At 40.1% G+C, this 23,583-nt stretch overlaps 1 protein-coding gene across 2 annotated transcripts in view; it reads right to left on the bottom strand.

The window, feature by feature from the left end:
* The window catches only part of stt3b (STT3 oligosaccharyltransferase complex catalytic subunit B), a 107,970-nt gene that overhangs the window by 15,722 nt on the left and 68,665 nt on the right, over nucleotides 1-23,583 (bottom strand). For both annotated transcript variants that reach the window (XM_036935010.1, XM_036935000.1), the window contains exons 5-11: nucleotides 23,513-23,583; nucleotides 19,009-19,107; nucleotides 17,721-17,867; nucleotides 11,852-11,900; nucleotides 11,117-11,271; nucleotides 7,970-8,181; nucleotides 463-650 (exon numbers count right to left, since the gene is read on the bottom strand). The exon at nucleotides 23,513-23,583 is cut by the window's right edge and continues 29 nt beyond it. In XM_036935010.1, coding sequence (XP_036790905.1) covers nucleotides 463-650; nucleotides 7,970-8,181; nucleotides 11,117-11,271; nucleotides 11,852-11,900; nucleotides 17,721-17,867; nucleotides 19,009-19,107; nucleotides 23,513-23,583 — 921 coding nt within the window. The remainder of the gene's footprint in view (nucleotides 1-462; nucleotides 651-7,969; nucleotides 8,182-11,116; nucleotides 11,272-11,851; nucleotides 11,901-17,720; nucleotides 17,868-19,008; nucleotides 19,108-23,512) is intronic.

Below are 23,583 nucleotides of genomic sequence, written 5' to 3'. Positions count from 1 at the left end.
ACAACTAGAGAGAGAGAAACAACTAGAGAGAGAGAAACAGAGAGAGAAACAACTAGAGAGAGAGAAACAGACAGAGAGAAACAACTAGAGAGAGAGAAACAGAGAGAGAGAAACAACTAGAGAGAGAGAAACAGAGAGAGAAACAACTAGAGAGAGAAACAGACAGAGAAACAACTAGAGAGAGAGAAACAGAGAGAGAAACAACTAGAGAGAGAGAAACAGAGAGAGAAACAACTAGAGAGAAACAGAGAGAGAGAAACAGACAGAGAAAGAGAGAGAGAAACAGAGAGAAAGAGAAACACAGAGAGAGAAACAGAGAGAAAGAGAGAGAGAGACACATTAGGAAATGACAGTTCCAGAGGAAACTAATCAACTGAAGAGAGTGTGTGTATATGTGTGTGTGTGTATGTGTGTGTGTGTGTGTGTGTGTATATATGTGTGTATATGTGTGTGTAGTCTTACCCATCGTTGTTATAAGAGGCCAGTACAACACTAGGGCTGGAGTAGGCGTTACTAGTAACCCAGGTGCAGTGGACAGCGAACATCATGAGCAGCATCAACATCAACATGGTGACGATACTCTTAATGTTGGGCCCCAGACCTTCCTCTGTCTTCTCCTGCTCTGAGACGTGCTTACGGACCTTCCCTGCCTGCAGAGGGAGACAGGAACTCACAGATATCAGTCACACATCACTAAAACCCCTGCAAATATGGCACGTTTAGTCAAATATCAGAACTGCAAATCCCTCTTTTCATATGCAGTGACACCAAAAACATATAGACAATCCGTTTGTGGGAAGACACATCTAATAGATATCAGTTTACTTCATGTTAGGAAAATGTCAACAGCTCTTGCTAATACCAATATGAGATCCTCATCAACTGTCCCGACAAAGATATGAGTTACCAAAATCTACACCAGTAGTGTACTTTAAACCAAAACAAATTGTATTGGTCACATATTGAAATATGTGACCATTAACATCTGTTAAATATGGACCAATAACATCTGTTAAATATGGACCAATAACATCTGTTAAATATGGACCAATAACATCTGTTAAATATGTGACCAATAACATCTGTTAAATATGGACCAATAACATCTGTTAAATATGGACCAATAACATCTGTTAAATATGGACCAATAACATCTGTTAAATATGGACCAATAACATCTGTTAAATATGGACCAATAACATCTGTTAAATATGGACCAATAACATCTGTTAAATATGGACCAATAACATCTGTTAAATATGGACCAATAACATCTGTTAAATATGTGTATGGACCAATAACATCTGTTAAATATGGACCAATAACATCTGTTAAATATGTGTCTGGACCAATAACATATGTTAAATATGGACCAATAACATCTGTTAAATATGGACCAATAACATCTGTTAAATATGGACCAATAACATCTGTTAAATATGGACCAATAACATCTGTTAAATATGGACCAATAACATCTGTTAAATATGGACCAATAACATCTGTTCAATATGGACCAATAACATATGTTAAATATGGACCAATAACATCTGTTAAATATGGACCAATAACATCTGTTAAATATGTGTATGGACCAATAACATCTGTTAAATATGGACCAATAACATCTGTTAAATATGTGTCTGGACCAATAACATCTGTTAAATATGGACCAATAACATCTGTTAAATATGGACCAATAACATCTGTTAAATATGGACCAATAACATCTGTTAAATATGGACCAATAACATCTGTTAAATATGGACCAATAACATCTGTTAAATATGGACCAATAACATCTGTTAAACATGGCCCAATAACATCTGTTAAATATGTGTCTGGACCAATAACATCTGTTAAATAAGGACCAATAACATCTGTTAAATATGGACCAATAACATCTGTTAAATATGGACCAATAACATCTGTTAAATATGTGTCTGGACCAATAACATCTGTTAAATAAGGACCAATAACATCTGTTAAATATGGACCAATAACATCTGTTAAATATGGACCAATAACATCTGTTAAATATGGACCAATAACATCTGTTAAATATGGACCAATAACATCTGTTAAATATGGACCAATAACATCTGTTAAATATGGACCAATAACATCTGTTAAATATGTGACCAATAACATCTGTTAAATATGGACCAATAACATCTGTTATATATGGACCAATAACATCTGTTAAATATGGACCAATAACATCTGTTAAATATGTGACCAATAACATCTGTTAAATATGGACCAATAACATCTGTTAAATATGGACCAATAACATCTATTAAATATGGACCAATAACATCTGTTAAACATGGCCCAATAACATCTGTTAAATATGTGTCTGGACCAATAACATCTGTTAAATAAGGACCAATAACATCTGTTAAATATGGACCAATAACATCTGTTAAATATGGACCAATAACATCTGTTAAATATGGACCAATAACATCTGTTAAATATGTGTCTGGACCAATAACATCTGTTAAATAAGGACCAATAACATCTGTTAAATATGGACCAATAACATCTGTTAAATATGGACCAATAACATCTGTTAAATATGGACCAATAACATCTGTTAAATATGGACCAATAACATCTGTTAAATATGGACCAATAACATCTGTTAAATATGGACCAATAACATCTGTTAAATATGGACCAATAACATCTGTTATATATGGACCAATAACATCTGTTAAATATGGACCAATAACATCTGTTAAATATGGACCAATAACATCTGTTAAATATGTGACCAATAACATCTGTTAAATATGTGACCAATAACATCTGTTAAATATGTGACCAATAACATCTGTTAAATATGGACCAATAACATCTGCTAAATATGGACCAATAACATCTGTTAAATATGTGACCAATAACATCTGTTAAATATGTGACCAATAACATCTGTTAAATATGGACCAATAACATCTGCTAAATATGGACCAATAACATCTGTTAAATATGGACCAATAACATCTGTTAAATATGGACCAATAACATCTGTTAAATATGTGACCAATAACATCTGTTAAATATGGACCAATAACATCTGTTAAATATGGACCAATAACATCTGTTAAATATGGACCAATAACATCTGTTAAATATGGACCAATAACATCTGTTAAATATGTGACCAATAACATCTGTTAAATATGTGTCTGGAACAATAACATCTGTTAAATATGGACCAATAACATCTGTTAAATATGGACCAATAACATCTGTTAAATATGGACCAATAACATCTGTTAAATATGGACCAATAACATCTGTTAAATATGGACCAATAACATCTGTTAAATATGGACCAATAACATCTGTTATATATGGACCAATAACATCTGTTAAATATGGACCAATAACATTGTTAAATATGGACCAATAACATCTGTTAAATATGTGTCTGGAACAATAACATCTGTTAAATATGGACCAATAACATCTGTTAAATATGGACCAATAACATCTGTTAAATATGGACCAATAACATCTGTTAAATATGGACCAATAACATCTGTTAAATATGGACCAATAACATCTGTTAAATATGGACCAATAACATCTGTTATATATGGACCAATAACATCTGTTAAATATGGACCAATAACATTGTTAAATATGGACCAATAACATCTGTTAAATATGGACCAATAACATCTGTTAAATATGGACCAATAACATCTGTTAAATATGGACCAATAACATCTGTTAAATATGGACCAATAACATCTGTTAAATATGGACCAATAACATCTGTTAAATATGTGACCAATAACATCTGTTAAATATGTGACCAATAACATCTGTTAAATATGTGACCAATAACATCTGTTAAATATGTGTCTGGACCAATAACATCTGTTAAATATGGACCAATAACATCTGTTAAATATGGACCAATAACATCTGTTAAATATGTGACCAATAACATCTGTTAAATATGTGACCAATAACATCTGTTAAATATGTGACCAATAACATCTGTTAAATATGGACCAATAACATCTGTTAAATATGTGTCTGGACCAATAACATCTGTTAAATATGGACCAATAACATCTGTTAAATATGGACCAATAACATCTGTTAAATATGGACCAATAACATCTGTTAAATATGGACCAATAACATCTGTTAAATATGGACCAATAACATCTGTTATATATGGACCAATAACATCTGTTAAATATGGACCAATAACATCTGTTAAATATGTGTCTGGACCAATAACATCTGTTAAATATGGACCAATAACATCTGTTAAATATGGACCAATAACATCTGTTAAATATGGACCAATAACATCTGTTAAATATGGACCAATAACATCTGTTAAATATGGACCAATAACATCTGTTAAATATGGACCAATAACATCTGTTAAATATGGACCAATAACATCTGTTAAATATGGACCAATAACATCTGTTAAATATGGACCAATAACATCTGTTCAATATGGACCAATAACATATGTTAAATATGGACCAATAACATCTGTTAAATATGGACCAATAACATCTGTTAAATATGTGTATGGACCAATAACATCTGTTAAATATGGACCAATAACATCTGTTAAATATGTGTCTGGACCAATAACATCTGTTAAATATGGACCAATAACATCTGTTAAATATGGACCAATAACATCTGTTAAATATGGACCAATAACATCTGTTAAATATGGACCAATAACATCTGTTAAATATGGACCAATAACATCTGTTAAATATGGACCAATAACATCTGTTAAACATGGCCCAATAACATCTGTTAAATATGTGTCTGGACCAATAACATCTGTTAAATAAGGACCAATAACATCTGTTAAATATGGACCAATAACATCTGTTAAATATGGACCAATAACATCTGTTAAATATGTGTCTGGACCAATAACATCTGTTAAATAAGGACCAATAACATCTGTTAAATATGGACCAATAACATCTGTTAAATATGGACCAATAACATCTGTTAAATATGGACCAATAACATCTGTTAAATATGGACCAATAACATCTGTTAAATATGGACCAATAACATCTGTTAAATATGGACCAATAACATCTGTTAAATATGTGACCAATAACATCTGTTAAATATGTGACCAATAACATCTGTTAAATATGGACCAATAACATCTGTTATATATGGACCAATAACATCTGTTAAATATGGACCAATAACATCTGTTAAATATGTGACCAATAACATCTGTTAAATATGGACCAATAACATCTGTTAAATATGGACCAATAACATCTATTAAATATGGACCAATAACATCTGTTAAACATGGCCCAATAACATCTGTTAAATATGTGTCTGGACCAATAACATCTGTTAAATAAGGACCAATAACATCTGTTAAATATGGACCAATAACATCTGTTAAATATGGACCAATAACATCTGTTAAATATGGACCAATAACATCTGTTAAATATGTGTCTGGACCAATAACATCTGTTAAATAAGGACCAATAACATCTGTTAAATATGGACCAATAACATCTGTTAAATATGGACCAATAACATCTGTTAAATATGGACCAATAACATCTGTTAAATATGGACCAATAACATCTGTTAAATATGGACCAATAACATCTGTTAAATATGGACCAATAACATCTGTTAAATATGGACCAATAACATCTGTTATATATGGACCAATAACATCTGTTAAATATGGACCAATAACATCTGTTAAATATGGACCAATAACATCTGTTAAATATGTGACCAATAACATCTGTTAAATATGTGACCAATAACATCTGTTAAATATGTGACCAATAACATCTGTTAAATATGGACCAATAACATCTGCTAAATATGGACCAATAACATCTGTTAAATATGGACCAATAACATCTGTTAAATATGGACCAATAACATCTGTTAAATATGTGACCAATAACATCTGTTAAATATGGACCAATAACATCTGTTAAATATGTGACCAATAACATCTGTTAAATATGGACCAATAACATCTGTTAAATATGTGTCTGGAACAATAACATCTGTTAAATATGGACCAATAACATCTGTTAAATATGGACCAATAACATCTGTTAAATATGGACCAATAACATCTGTTAAATATGGACCAATAACATCTGTTAAATATGGACCAATAACATCTGTTAAATATGGACCAATAACATCTGTTATATATGGACCAATAACATCTGTTAAATATGGACCAATAACATTGTTAAATATGGACCAATAACATCTGTTAAATATGGACCAATAACATCTGTTAAATATGGACCAATAACATCTGTTAAATATGGACCAATAACATCTGTTAAATATGGACCAATAACATCTGTTAAATATGGACCAATAACATCTGTTAAATATGTGACCAATAACATCTGTTAAATATGTGACCAATAACATCTGTTAAATATGTGACCAATAACATCTGTTAAATATGGACCAATAACATCTGTTAAATATGTGTCTGGACCAATAACATCTGTTAAATATGGACCAATAACATCTGTTAAATATGGACCAATAACATCTGTTAAATATGGACCAATAACATCTGTTAAATATGGACCAATAACATCTGTTAAATATGGACCAATAACATCTGTTATATATGGACCAATAACATCTGTTAAATATGGACCAATAACATCTGTTAAATATGTGTCTGGACCAATAACATCTGTTAAATATGGACCAATAACATCTGTTAAATATGGACCAATAACATCTGTTAAATATGGACCAATAACATCTGTTAAATATGGACCAATAACATCTGTTAAATATGGACCAATAACATCTGTTAAATATGGACCAATAACATCTGTTAAATATGGACCAATAACATCTGTTAAATATGGACCAATAACATCTGTTAAATATGGACCAATAACATCTGTTAAATATGTGTATGGACCAATAACATCTGTTAACAGATGTTATTGGTCCATATATAACAGATGTTATTGGTCCATATATAACAGATGTTATTGGTCACATATTTAACAGATGTTATTGGTCCATATTTAACAGATGTTATTGGTCCATATTTAACAGATGTTATTGGTCCATATTTAACAGATGTTATTGGTCCATATTTAACAGATGTTATTGGTCCATATATAACAGATGTTATTGGTCCATATTTAACAGATGTTATTGGTCCATATTTAACAGGTGTTATTGGTCCATATTTAACAGATGTTATTGGTCCATATTTAACAGATGTTATTGGTCCATATATAAAAGATGTTATTGGTCACAGAGAGCCTCTAGTCATACTTTATCATAGAGGTTTCCAGAGAGCCTCTAGTCATACCTTATCATAGAGGTTTCCAGAGAGCCTCTAGTCATACCTTATCATAGAGGTTTCCAGAGAGCCTCTAGTCATACCTTATCATAGAGGTTTCCAGAGAGCCTCTAGTCATACTTTATCATAGAGGTTTCCAGAGAGCCTCTAGTCATACCTTATCATAGAGGTTTCCAGAGAGCCTCTAGTCATACCTTATCATAGAGGTTTCCAGAGAGCCTCTAGTCATACCTTATCATCGAGGTTTCCAGAGAGCCTCTAGTCATCCTCATACCTTATCATAGAGGTTTCCAGAGGGCCTCTAGTCATCCTCATACCTTATCATAGAGGTTTCCAGAGAGCCTCTAGTCATCCTCATACCTTATCATAGAGGTTTCCAGAGAGCCTCTAGTCATCCTCAAATCTTATCATAGAGGTTTCCAGAGGGCCTCTAGTCATCCTCAAACCTTATCATAGAGGTTTCCAGAGAGCCTCTAGTCATACCTTATCATATAGGTTTCCAGAGGGCCTCTAGTCATCCTCAAACCTTATCATAGAGGTTTCCAGAGGGCCTCTAGTCATCCTCAAATCTTATCATAGAGGTTTCCAGAGAGCCTCTAGTCATACCTTATCATAGAGGTTTCCAGAGTTCCTCTTGTCGTCCTCATCACTACTGTCCTCTATGGGAGGGCTCTCCCTCTTCATGTCGTCCCCTAAGTAGTGTTCAAACACGCTGGAGAAGGCTATAGCTGACAGCATACACACTACAGGGGTCAGGGTCAGCATCAGACGGACCATCACTCCAGCAAAGTAGACAGCACTGATGGCATACAGCGCCACTAGGGGGGGAGAGAGAGCAGGGTTAGAGTTTAATATACTGGGTTAGAGTTTAATATACTGGGTTAGGGTTTAATATACTGATGGCACACAGGGCCACTAGGGGGAGACAGAGAGCAGGGTTAGAGTTTAATATACTGGGTTAGGGTTTAATATACTGGGTTAGGGTTTAATATACTGGGTTAGAGTTTAATACACTGGGTTAGAGTTTAATATACTGGGTTAGGGTTTAATATACTGATGGCATACAGGGCCACTAGGGGGAGACAGAGAGCAGGGTTAGAGTTTAATATACTGGGTTAGGGTTTAATATACTGGGTTAGGGTTTAATATACTGGGTTAGGGTTTAATATACTGGGTTAGAGTTTAATATACTGGGTTAGAGTTTAATATACTGGGTTAGGGTTTAATATACTGATGGCATACAGGGCCACTAGGGGGAGACAGAGAGCAGGGTTAGAGTTTAATATACTGGGTTAGGGTTTAATATACTGGATTAGGGTTTAATATACTGGGTTAGGGTTTAATATACTGGGTTAGGGTTTAACACACTGGGTTAGGGTTTAATATACTGGGTTAGGGTTTAATATACTGGGTTAGGGTTTAACACACTGGGTTAGGGTTTAATATACTGGGTTAGGGTTTAACACACTGGGTTAGGGTTTAATATACTGGGTTAGGGTTTAATATACTGGGTTAGAGTTTAATATACTGGGTTAGGGTTTAATATACTGGGTTAGGGTTTAATATACTGGGTTAGGGTTTAACACACTGGGTTAGGGTTTAATATACTGGGTTAGAGTTTAATATACTGGGTTAGGGTTTAACACACTGGGTTAGGGTTTAATATACTGGGTTAGAGTTTAATATACTGGGTTAGGGTTTAATATACTGATGGCATACAGGGCCACTAGGGGGAGACAGAGAGCAGGGTTAGAGTTTAATATACTGGGTTAGGGTTTAATATACTGGGTTAGGGTTTAATATACTGGGTTAGGGTTTAACACACTGGGTTAGGGTTTAATATACTGGGTTAGGGTTTAATATACTGGGTTAGGGTTTAATATACTGGGTTAGGGTTAGGGTTTAATATACTGGGTTAGGGTTTAATATACTGGGTTAGGGTTTAATATACTGGGTTAGGGTTTAATATACTGGGTTAGGGTTTAATACACTGGGTTAGAGTTTAATATACTGGGTTAGGGTTTAATATACTGATGGCATACAGGGCCACTAGGGGGAGACAGAGAGCAGGGTTAGGGTTTAATATACTGGGTTAGGGTTTAATATACTGGGTTAAGGTTTAATATACTGGGCTAGGGTTTAACACACTGGGTTAGGGTTTAATATACTGGGTTAGGGTTTAATATACTGGGTTAGGGTTTAATATACTAGGTTAGGGTTTAATATACTGGGTTAGAGTTTAATATACTGGGTTAGGGTTTAATATACTGGGTTAGGGTTTAATATACTGGGTTAGGGTTTAATACACAGGGTTAGAGTTTAATACACTGATGGCATACAGGGCCACTAGGGGGAGAGAGAGCATGGTTAGAGTTTAATATACTGGGTTAGGGTTTAATATACTGGGTTAGGGTTTAATATACTGGGTTAGAGTTGAATATACTGGGTTAGGGTTTAATATACTGATGGCATACAGGGCCACTAGGGGGAGACAGAGAGCAGGGTTAGAGTTTAACACACTACTCTCTCTGAGAAGTAGACAGCACTAATAGCATCCAGAACCACTAGGAACAGCAGGGTTAAACACAGAGATCCTATTAAAGAACCATTAGGAACAGCAGGGTTAAACACAGAGATCCTATTAAAGAACCACTAGGAACAGCAGGGTTAAACACAGAGATCCTATTAAAGAACCACTAGGAACAGCAGGGTTGAACACAGAGATCATATTAAAGAACCACTAGGAACAGCAGGGTTAAACACAGAGATCCTATTAAAGAACCACTAGGAACAGCAGGGTTAAACACAGAGATCCTATTAAAGAACCACTAGGAACAGCAGGGTTAAACACAGAGATCATATTAAAGAACCACTAGGAACAGCAGGGTTAAACACAGAGATCCTATTAAAGAACCACTAGGAACAGCAGGGTTAAACACAGAGATCCTATTAAAGAACCACTAGGAACAGCAGGGTTAAACACAGAGATCCTATTAAAGAACCACTAGGAACAGCAGGGTTAAACACAGAGATCCTATTAAAGAACCACTAGGAACAGCAGGGTTAAACACAGAGATCCTATTAAAGAACCACTAGGAACAGCAGGGTTAAACACAGAGATCATATTAAAGAACCACTAGGAACAGCAGGGTTAAACACAGAGATCCTATTAAAAAACCACTAGGAACAGCAGGGTTAAACACAGAGATCCTATTAAAGAACCACTAGGAACAGCAGGGTTAAACACAGAGATCCTATTAAAGAACAACTAGGAACAGCAGGGTTAAACACAGAGATCCTATTAAAGAACCACTAGCAACAGCAGGGTGTGTATGTGTGTGTATATGTGTGTATATGTGTGTCTGTGTGTTTGTTGAATTGAATGGTAATGATTGCTGTAGTCATTATATTTCTATGGTCACACACACACCTACATACACCTGCATACACACACACACCTGCATACACACACACACCTGCATACACACACACACACCTGCATACACACACACACACACACACACACCTGCATACACACACACCTGCATACACACACACACCTGCATACACACACACACCTGCATACACACACACATTGCCATGCCATCTAACTGTAGACGTGATTGTGTGTGTGTGTGTGTGTGTGTGTGTGTGTGTGTGTGTGTGTGTGTGTGTGTGTGTGTGTATGTCGGCTGCCATGCCATCTAACTGTAGACGTGTGTGTGTGTGTGTGTGTGTGTGTGTGTGTCTTACCGAAGACTCTCTCGTCGTTGATGTTCTTGATGCAGAACCAGAGTCCAGCAGGAAAGGTACAGACCAGGATGTGGAGGTCGAAGAAGAACGAGACCCATGTGGTGGGCTGGTGCTCCGACACAGACGCTATGATGGGGATGTGGATCTTAGCATACCTGGAGAGAGGAGGGAGGGAGGGAGAGGAGGGAGGGGGGGGTTGAGGGAGGGAGAGAGGAGGGAGAGGGGGTGGGTTGAGGGAGGGAGAAGAGAGAGGGAGAGGGGGGTTGGGGTGAGGGAGGGAGGGAGGGAGGGAGGGAGGGAGGGAGGGTGAAGAGAGCGGGATGGGGTGAGGGAGGGAGGGAGAGAGGGGTAAGGGAGGGATTTAAAGGATTTATCTGAAGTGCCTGTGGAAGGTTGTTGCTACAGGAAGTGAGTGGACATTGACAGAAAGAGGAACACAGTGTTTCCTTGGTAAAGGTGATCCACAGGGAGTAAAACTAGACACACGTAGACCTGACACGACCCACACTGCACTGCAGCAGAACACGCAACTCTGAGACAAATAAACAGCTGATTGGGCACTCTGACAGCCTTCTCTCTCTTACAGCAGAGGCCGGTGTGTGTGTGTGTGTGTGTGTGTGTGTGTGTGTGTGTGTGTGTGTGTGTGTGTGTCTGTGTTTGTGTGTGTGTGTGTGTGTGTGTGTGTGTGTGTGTGTGTGTGTGTGTGTGTGTGTGTGTACTGTTTAGTGCACTTACCCTGTATCCCACAGTGAATAGAATCGACCACTCCAAGGAGCGATGTGTCCTAAAACACAATGAACATTATTAAGTACAGCACAGTTATGATTAAGTACACGATCACACACACACACATGTTAGGTTTTGGGGACAACAATTGATTCCCATTCAAAATCCTATTTCCCTAACTCCTAAACTCCTGACTCCTAAACTCCTGACTCCTAAACTCCTGACTCCTAAACTCCTGACTCCTAAACTCTCGACTCCTAACGCCTGACACCTAAACTCCTGACTCCTAAACTCCCGACTCCTAAACTCCTGACTCCTAACTCCTAAACTCCTGACTCCTAAACTCCCGACTCCTAAACTCCCGACTCCTAACTCCTGACTCCTAAACTCCTAACGCCTGACTCCTAAACTCCTGACTCCTAAACTCCTGACTCCTAAACTCCTGACTCCTAAACTCCTGACTCCTAAACTCTCGACTCCTAACGCCTGACACCTAAACTCCTGACTCCTAAACTCCCGACTCCTAAACTCCTGACTCCTAACTCCTAAACTCCTGACTCCTAAACTCCCGACTCCTAAACTCCCGACTCCTAACTCCTGACTCCTAAACTCCTAACGCCTGACTCCTAAACTCCTGACTCCTAAACTCCTAACGCCTGACTCCTAAACTCCTGACTCCTAAACTCCTAACTCCTGACTCCTAAACTCATAACGCCTGACTCCTAAACTCCTAACGCCTGACTCCTAAACTCCTGACTCCTAAACTCCTGACTCCTAAACTCCTGACTCCTAAACTCCTGACTCCTAACTCCTGACTCCTGACTCCTAACTCCTGATTCCTAACTCCTAACGCCTGACTCCTAAACGCCTGACTCCTAAACTCCTGACTCCTAACTCCTGACTCCTAAAATAGATGAGGGTATATATGTGGGTATGGATGAGGGTATAGATGTGGGTATAGATGTGGGTATAGATGTGGGTATAGATGTGGGTATGGTTGAGGGTATGGATGAGGGTATAGATGTGGGTATAGATGTGGGTATGGATGAGGGTATGGATGAGGGTATGGATGAGGGTATAGATGTGGGTATAGATGTGGGTATGGATGTGGGTATGGATGAGGGTATGGATGAGGGTATGGATGAGGGTATAGATGTGGGTATAGATGAGGGCCTGTATAAGTCAGGTATATAACAACACAGTGTTGACCTACCTGTATAAGTCAGGTATATAACAGCACAGTGTTGACCTACCTGTATAAGTCAGGTATATAACAGCACAGTGTTGACCTACCTGTATAAGTCAGGTATATAACAACACAGTGTTGACCTACCTGTATAAGTCAGGTATATAACAACACAGTGTTGACCTACCTGTATAAGTCAGGTATATAACAGCACAGTGTTGACCTACCTGTATAACTCAGGTATATAACAGCACAGTGTTGACCTACCTGTATAAGTCAGGTATATAACAGCACAGTGTTGACCTACCTGTATAAGTCAGGTATATAACAACACAGTGTTGACCTACCTGTATAAGTCAGGTATATAACAACACAGTGTTGACCTACCTGTATAAGTCAGGTATATAACAGCACAGTGTTGACCTACCTGTATAACTCAGGTATATAACAGCACAGTGTTGACCTACCTGTATAACTCAGGTATATAACAGCACAGTGTTGACCTACCTGTATACAGTAACTCAGGTATATAACAACACAGTGTTGACCTACCTGTATAAGTCAGGTATATAACAGCACAGTGTTGACCTACCTGTATAAGTCAGGTATATAACAGCACAGTGTTGACCTACCTGTATAAGTCAGGTATATAACAACACAGTGTTGACCTACCTGTATACAGTAACTCAGGTATATAACAACACAGTGTTGACCTACCTGTATAAGTCAGGTATATAACAACACAGTGTTGACCTACCTGTATACAGTAACTCAGGTATATAACAGCACAGTGTTGACCTACCTGTATAACTCAGGTATATAACAGCACAGTGTTGACCTACCTGTATAAGTCAGGTATATAACAACACAGTGTTGACCTACCTGTATACAGTAACTCAGGTATATAACAACACAGTGTTGACCTACCTGTATAAGTCAGGTATATAACAGCACAGTGTTGACCTACCTGTATACAGTAACTCAGGTATATAACAGCACAGTGTTGACCTACCTGTATAAGTCAGGTATATAACAACACAGTGTTGACCTACCTGTATAAGTCAGGTATATAACAGCACAGTGTTGACCTACCTGTATAACTCAGGTATATAACAGCACAGTGTTGACCTACCTGTATAAGTCAGGTATATAACAGCACAGTGTTGACCTACCTGTATACAGTAACTCAGGTATATAACAACACAGTGTTGACCTACCTGTATAAGTCAGGTATATAACAGCACAGTGTTGACCTACCTGTATAAGTCAGGTATATAACAGCACAGTGTTGACCTACCTGTATAAGTCAGGTATATAACAGCACAGTGTTGACCTACCTGTATAAGTCAGGTATATAACAGCACAGTGTTGACCTACCTGTATAAGTCAGGTATATAACAACACAGTGTTGACCTACCTGTATACAGTAACTCAGGTATATAACAACACAGTGTTGACCTACCTGTATAAGTCAGGTATATAACAGCACAGTGTTGACCTACCTGTATAAGTCAGGTATATAACAGCACAGTGTTGACCTACCTGTATAAGTCAGGTATATAACAACACAGTGTTGACCTACCTGTATAAGTCAGGTATATAACAGCACAGTGTTGACCTACCTGTATAAGTCAGGTATATAACAGCACAGTGTTGACCTACCTGTATAAGTCAGGTATATAACAACACAGTGTTGACCTACCTGTATAAGTCAGGTATATAACAGCACAGTGTTGACCTACCTGTATACAGTAACTCAGGTATATAACAACACAGTGTTGACCTACCTGTATAAGTCAGGTATATAATAGCACAGTGTTGACCTACCTGTATAAGTCAGGTATATAACAACACAGTGTTGACCTACCTGTATAAGTCAGGTATATAACAGCACAGTGTTGACCTACCTGTATAAGTCAGGTATATAACAACACAGTGTTGACCTACCTGTATACAGTAACTCAGGTATATAACAACACAGTGTTGACCTACCTGTATAAGTCAGGTATATAACAGCACAGTGTTGACCTACCTGTATAAGTCAGGTATATAACAGCACAGTGTTGACCTACCTGTATAAGTCAGGTTTATAACAGCACAGTGTTGACCTACCTGTATAAGTCAGGTATATAACAACACAGTGTTGACCTACCTGTATAAGTCAGGTATATAACAGCACAGTGTTGACCTACCTGTATACAGTAACTCAGGTATATAACAACACAGTGTTGACCTACCTGTATAACTCAGGTATATCACAGCACAGTGTTGACCTACCTGTATACAGTAACTCAGGTATATAACAACACAGTGTTGACCTACCTGTATAACTCAGGTATATCACAGCACAGTGTTGACCTACCTGTATAAGTCAGGTATATAACAACACAGTGTTGACCTACCTGTATAAGTCAGGTATATAACAGCACAGTGTTGACCTACCTGTATAAGTCAGGTATATAACAGCACAGTGTTGACCTACCTGTATAAGTCAGGTATATAACAACACAGTGTTGACCTACCTGTATAAGTCAGGTATATAACAGCACAGTGTTGACCTACCTGTATAAGTCAGGTATATTACAGCACAGTGTTGACCTACCTGTATAAGTCAGGTATATAACAGCACAGTGTTGACCTACCTGTATACAGTAACTCAGGTATATAATAACACAGTGTTGACCTACCTGTATAAGTCATGTATATAACAGCACAGTGTTGACCTACCTGTATACAGTAACTCAGGTATATAACAGCACAGTGTTGACCTACCTGTATACAGTAACTCAGGTATATAACAACACAGTGTTGACCTACCTGTATAAGTCAGGTATATAACAACACAGTGTTGACCTACCTGTATACAGTAACTCAGGTATATAACAGCACAGTGTTGACCTACCTGTATAAGTCAGGTATATAACAGCACAGTGTTGACCTACCTGTATAACTCAGGTATATAACAACACAGTGTTGACCTACCTGTATAAGTCAGGTATATAACAGCACAGTGTTGACCTACCTGTATAAGTCAGGTATATAACAGCACAGTGTTGACCTACCTGTATAAGTCAGGTATATAACAGCACAGTGTTGACCTACCTGTATAAGTCAGGTTTATAACAACACAGTGTTGACCTACCTGTATAAGTCAGGTATATAACAGCACAGTGTTGACCTACCTGTATAAGTCAGGTATATAACAACACAGTGTTGACCTACCTGTATAAGTCAGGTATATAACAGCACAGTGTTGACCTACCTGTATAAGTCAGGTATATAACAGCACAGTGTTGACCTACCTGTATACAGTAACTCAGGTATATAACAGCACAGTGTTGACCTACCTGTATAAGTCAGGTATATAACAACACAGTGTTGACCTACCTGTATAAGTCAGGTATATAACAGCACAGTGTTGACCTACCTGTATAAGTCAGGTATATAACAACACAGTGTTGACCTACCTGTATAAGTCAGGTATATAACAGCACAGTGTTGACCTACCTGTATAAGTCAGGTATATAACAACACAGTGTTGACCTACCTGTATAAGTCAGGTATATAACAGCACAGTGTTGACCTACCTGTATAAGTCAGGTATATAACAGCACAGTGTTGACCTACCTGTATAAGTCAGGTATATAACAGCACAGTGTTGACCTACCTGTATAAGTCAGGTATATAACAACACAGTGTTGACCTACCTGTATAAGTCAGGTATATAACAGCACAGTGTTGACCTACCTGTATACAGTAACTCAGGTATATAACAACACAGTGTTGACCTACCTGTATAAGTCAGGTATATAACAGCACAGTGTTGACCTACCTGTATACAGTAACTCAGGTATATAACAGCACAGTGTTGACCTACCTGTATAAGTCAGGTATATAACAGCACAGTGTTGACCTACCTGTATAAGTCAGGTATATAACAGCACAGTGTTGACCTACCTGTATAAGTCAGGTATATAACAACACAGTATTGACCTACCTGTATAAGTCAGGTATATAACAACACAGTGTTGACCTACCTGTATAAGTCAGGTATATAACAACACAGTGTTGACCTACCTGTATAAGTCAGGTATATAACAACACAGTGTTGACCTACCTGTATAAGTCAGGTATATAACAGCACAGTGTTGACCTACCTGTATAAGTCAGGTATATAACAGCACAGTGTTGACCTACCTGTATAACTCAGGTATATAACAACACAGTGTTGACCTACCTGTATACAGTAACTCAGGTATATAACAGCACAGTGTTGACCTACCTGTATAAGTCAGGTATATAACAGCACAGTGTTGACCTACCTGTATAAGTCAGGTATATAACAACACAGTGTTGACCTACCTGTATAAGTCAGGTATATAACAACACAGTGTTGACCTACCTGTATAAGTCAGGTATATAACAACACAGTGTTGACCTACCTGTATAAGTCAGGTATATAACAACACAGTGTTGACCTACCTGTATAAGTCAGGTATATAACAACACAGTGTTGACCTACCTGTATACAGTAACTCAGGTATATAACAACACAGTGTTGACCTACCTGTATAAGTCAGGTATATAACAACACAGTGTTGACCTACCTGTATACAGTAACTCAGGTATATAACAGCACAGTGTTGACCTACCTGCATAAGTCAGGTATATAACAACACAGTGTTGACCTACCTGTATAAGTCAGGTATATAACAGTGAGGAAGACTGCCCCAGCAGCCAGAGAGACCCCCAGGAAGAACAGGGTCTGGAACTCCTGTCTGGTCAGTCTGTCTTTCAGGTACTGGAGGAATGCATAGGCCTGGAGCAACGCAAACACACCTGGTAGAGAGAGGGGGAGGAGAGGAGAGAGAGAGGGGGGAGGAGAGAGAGGGGGGAGAGCGAGAGGGGGGGAGGAGAGAGAGAGAGAGGGGGGAGAGAGGAGAGAGGAGAGAAAGATGGGAGAGGCGAGGAGAGATGAGAGAGAGAGGTGAGGAGAGAGGAGAGCGAAAGAGGCGGGAGGAGAAAGGAGAGAGAAAGATGGGGGAGGTGAGGAGAGAGAGAGCGAGAGAGAAAGGGGGGAGATGAAAGAGAAGGAGGTGGCGAGGAGAAAGAGAGAGAGAGGGGAGGAGAGAGAGCGAGAGAGAGGGGGGAGAGAAAGAGGGAGGAGTAGAGAGAGAGGGGGAGGAGAGAGAGCGAGAGAGAGGGGGGGAGAGAAAGAGGGAGGAGTAGAGAGAGAGGGGGAGGAGAGAGAGCGAGAGAGGGGGGAGTTGTTGTTCTGGTTCTGGACTCCAGCACTTTGGATTTAAAATGATACAATGACTCATATTTAAGAGGATGAACCGTTAAAAATAATAAAAAACTTTGTAACATCTTCCTCTCATTTTACAGGACCACAAATATTGGGACAAATTTTACAAATGTGTATTAAAGTAGTTAAAAGTGTAGTATTTGTCCCCCTGTATTCACAGCAATGACTCCATCCAGATGGTGACTTTTACGGATAATCCTGAGTGAATCAGGAGTGAGAAAATTAGATGCTCAAATATCATACCCTCCAGCAACCCCCCAAAAATGCTAAGCTCCCCTGTTAAAACAACCCAAAAAACAGTCACTGTCCCAATACTTTTGGAGCTCACTGTATCACAATATCTGTCTCCCTATATAATCTGTACATGGCAATCAATCGATCGATCGATCGACCGACCATCCATCCATCCATCCATCCATCCATCCATCCATCCATCCATCCATCCATCCATCCATCCATCCATCCATCCATCCATCCATCCATCTATCTATCTATCTATCTATCTATCTATCTATCTATCTATCTATCTATCTATCTATCTATCTATCTATCTATCTATCGATCTGATCAGTTGTCTGGAGCTGGGGTTGATAACAGGAAACGTCCAGAGTGAACTCTGTACAAGGGCAGCATCAGGGTGTGACATCACGGTCCCAGGTGATTGGCCCTTACCTGCTGCAGCCATGTGTTCGCTGGTCCTGATTGGCTGGAACCCCACAAAGGGGATCTGCATGGAGAGCACCAGACCAACGATGTAGAACGTACTGTAAGCTGTGGAGACAGACAGGGTTAAGACACCAGAGACAGAGAGTAAGAGACAGACAGGGTTAACACACCAGAGACAGAGAGTAAGAGACAGACAGGGTTAAGACACCGGAGACAGAGAGTAAGAGACAGACAGGGTTAAGACACCAGAGACAGAGAGTAAGAGACAGACAGGGTTAACACACCAGAGACAGACAGGGTTAACACACCAGAGACAGAGAGTAAGAGACAGACAGGGTTAAGACACCAGAGACAGAGAGTAAGAGACAGACAGGGTTAAGACACCAGAGACAAGAGAGTAAGAGACAGACAGGGTTAAGACACCAGAGACAGAGAGAAAGAGACAGACAGAGTTAACACACCAGAGACAGAGAGTAAGAGACAGACAGGGTTAACACACCAGAGACAGAGAGTAAGAGACAGACAGGGTTAACACACCAGAGACAGACAGGGTTAACACACCAGAGACAGAGAGTAAGAGACAGACAGGGTTAAGACACCAGAGACAGAGAGTAAGAGACAGACAGGGTTAACACACCAGAGACAGAGAGTAAGAGACAGACAGGGTTAACACACCAGAGACAGAGAGTAAGAGACAGACAGGGTTAACACACCAGAGACAGACAGGGTTAACACACCAGAGACAGAGAGTAAGAGACAGACAGGGTTAACACACCAGAGACAGACAGGGTTAACACACCAGAGACAGAGAGTAAGAGACAGACAGGGTTAAGACACCAGAGACAGAGAGTAAGAGACAGACAGGGTTAACACACCAGAGACAGAGAGTAAGAGACAGACAGGGTTAACACACCAGAGACAGAGAGTAAGAGACAGACAGGGTTAACACACCAGAGACAGACAGGGTTAACACACCAGAGACAGAGAGTAAGAGACAGACAGGGTTAAGACACCAGAGACAGAGAGTAAGAGACAGACAGGGTTAACACACCAGAGACAGACAGGGTTAACACACCAGAGACAGACAGAGTTAACACACCAGAGACAGAGAGTAAGAGACAGACAGGGTTAACACACCAGAGACAGACAGAGTTAACACACCAGAGACAGAGAGTAAGAGACAGACAGGGTTAACACACCAGAGACAGAGAGTAAGAGACAGACAGGGTTAACACACCAGAGACAGACAGGGTTAACACACCAGCGACAGAGAGTAAGAGACAGACAGGGTTAAGACACCAGAGACAGAGAGTAAGAGACAGACAGGGTTAACACACCAGAGACAGAGAGTAAGAGACAGACAGGGTTAACACACCAGAGACAGAGAGTAAGAGACAGACAGGGTTAACACACCAGAGACAGACAGGGTTAACACACCAGAGACAGAGAGTAAGAGACAGACAGGGTTAAGACACCAGAGACAGAGAGTAAGAGACAGACAGGGTTAACACACCAGAGACAGACAGGGTTAACACACCAGAGATAGAGAGTAAGAGACAGACAGGGTTAAGACACCAGAGACAGAGAGTAAGAGACAGACAGGGTTAACACACCAGAGACAGAGAGTAAGAGACAGACAGGGTTAACACACCAGAGACAGAGAGTAAGAGACAGACAGGGTTAACACACCAGAGACAGACAGGGTTAACACACCAGAGACAGACAGGGTTAACACACCAGAGACAGAGAGTAAGAGACAGACAGGGTTAACACACCAGAGACAGACAGGGTTAAGACACCAGAGACAGAGAGTAAGAGACAGACAGGGTTAACACACCAGAGACAGAGAGTAAGAGACAGACAGGGTTAACACACCAGAGACAGACAGGGTTAACACACCAGAGACAGAGAGTAAGAGACAGACAGGGTTAACACACCAGAGACAGACAGGGTTAACACACCAGAGACAGAGAGTAAGAGACAGACAGGGTTAACACACCAGAGACAGAGAGAAAGAGACAGACAGGGTTAACACACCAGAGACAGACAGGGTTAACACACCAGAGACAGAGAGAAAGAGACAGACAGGGTTAACACACCAGAGACAGAGAGTAAGAGACAGACAGGGTTAACACACCAGAGACAGAGAGTAAGAGATCCTCACAGAGACCATTAAGCCTGCATCCTCACAGAGAGAAACCATTCAGCCTGCATCCTCACAGAAACCATTCAGCCTGCATCCTCACAGAGAGAAACCATTCAGCCTGCATCCTCACAGAGAGAAACCATTCAGCCTGCATCCTCACAGAGAGAAACCATTCAGCCTGCATCCTCACAGAGAGAAACCATTCAGCCTGCATCCTCACAGAGAGAAACCATTCAGCCTGCATCCTCACAGAGAGAAACCATTCAGCCTGCATCCTCACAGAGAGAAACCATTCAGCCTGCATCCTCACAGAGAGAAACCATTCAGCCTGCATCCTCACAGAGAGAAACCATTCAGCCTGCATCCTCACAGAGAGAAACCATTCAGCCTGCATCCTCACAGAGAGAAACCATTCAGCCTGCATCCTCAAAGAGAGAAACCATTCAGCCTGCATCCTCACAGAGAGAAACCATTCAGCCTGCATCCTCACAGAGAGAAACCATTCAGCCTGCATCCTCACAGAGAGAAACCATTATGCCTGCATCCTCACAGAGAGAAACCATTATGCCTGCATCCTCAAAGAGAGAAACCATTCAGCCTGCATCCTCACAGAGAGAAACCATTATGCCTGCATCCTCAAAGAGAGAAACCATTCAGCCTGCATCCTCACAGAGAGAAACCATTATGCCTGCATCCTCAAAGAGAGAAACCATTCAGCCTACATCCTCACAGAGACCATTGGGAGCTTGGTCGCAAATGGGTCTTCCAAATGGACAATGACCCCAAGCATACTTCCAAAGTTGTGGCAAAATGTCTTAAGGACAGCAAAGTCAAGGTATTGGAGTGGCCACCACAAAGCCCTGAACTCAGTCCTATAAAAAAAATTGTGGGCAGAACTGAAAAGCGTGTGTAAGCAAGCAGACTTACAAACCTGACTCAGTTACATCAGCTCTGTCAGGAGGAATGGGCCAAAATTCACCAACTTATTGTGAGAAGCTTGTGGAAGGCTACCCGAAACGTTTGAACGTTAAACAATTTAAAGGCAATGCTACCAAATAATAATTGAGTGTATGTAAACTTCTGACCCATTGGGAATGTGATGAAAGAAATAAAATCTGAAATAAATAATTCTCTCTACTATTATTCTGACATTTCACATTCTTAATTAAAATAAAGTGGTGATCCTAACTGACCTAAAACAGAACATTTATAACTCGTATTAAATGTCAGGAATTGTGAAAAACTGAGTTGAAATGTATTTGGCTAAAATGTACGTAAACTAACGACTTCAACTGTACCTGTCAGACCATAGGGCACTGGTCAAAAGTAGTGCACTCTAAAGGGAGAAGGGAGATATTTGGGACGCACTTTTTCAATTACCACGCCCATGAAGGCTTCTACAGCTGCTACTGCTTTCTGGAACAACCCAAACCCTTAACCTAGTTACCTCTAATCCTAATAGGTTGTCCAAGTTGCCGTACGGGGCAGAGCAGGACAGGGTGTGTCCCAACTAGCACCCTATTCTATGTATAGTGCACTACCGTTGACAAGAACCCTGAGGGAACACTGTGGGACAGCCATGAGACCAGGCATCCATCAGAGATGTGTGTGTGTGTGTGTGTGTGTGTGTGTGTGTGTGTGTGTGTGTGTGTGTGTGTGTGTGTGTGTGTGTGTGTGTGTGTGTGTGTGTGTTCCTCCTCTGGAAGGGGAGATTATTCAGGAGCTAATAAAAAAACTCAATTAGCTCTGCTTCCTGTTCCAGCCCTTCAACTGTCTCCTCTCTTCCCCCACTATTCTCTTCTCTCCTCCTCCTCTCCTCTCTTCTCCTCCTCTCCTCTCTTCTCCTCCTCCATCTCCTCTCTTCTTCCACTGTTCTACTCTTCTCCATTCTTCTTCTCCCCCACTACTCTCCTCTCTTCTTCCACTGTTCTACTCTTCTCCATCTCTCTCCTCCCCCACTACTCTCTTCTCTCCTCCTCCTCTCCTCTCTTCTCCTCCTCTCCTCTCTTCTTCCACTGTTATACTCTTCTCCTCCTCTCCTCTCTCCTCCTCCTCTCCTCTCTTCTTCCACTGTTATACTCTTCTCCTCCTCTCCTCTCTTCTCCTCTCCTCTCTTCTCCTCCTCTCCTCTCTTCTTCCACTGTTCTACTCTTCTCCTCCTCACCTCCCCCTCTCCTCTCCTCCACCTCCCCCTCTCCTCCCCCTCTCATCTCCTCCTCCTCTCCTCCAGCTCCCCCTCTCCTCCTCCCCCTCTCATATCCTCCTCCTCTCCTCCAGCTCCCCCTCTCCTCCCCCCCCCCCCCCACCTCCCCTTCTCCCCCTCCCCTCCCCTCTCCTCCTGACTCAGTGTGTGTGTGGACTCACCGATGTAGACTCGTCTGCTGTATCGCTGCATTAGCAGCAGGACAAACACATGGAGAGGGATCAGGTTGATG

Source organism: Oncorhynchus mykiss, chromosome 2 (assembly GCF_013265735.2).
Source record: "Oncorhynchus mykiss isolate Arlee chromosome 2, USDA_OmykA_1.1, whole genome shotgun sequence".
Lineage (NCBI taxonomy): Eukaryota > Metazoa > Chordata > Actinopteri > Salmoniformes > Salmonidae > Oncorhynchus > Oncorhynchus mykiss.
Note: the sequence above shows the minus strand (reverse complement) of the source record. Positions and strands in the feature narration are given on the sequence as shown.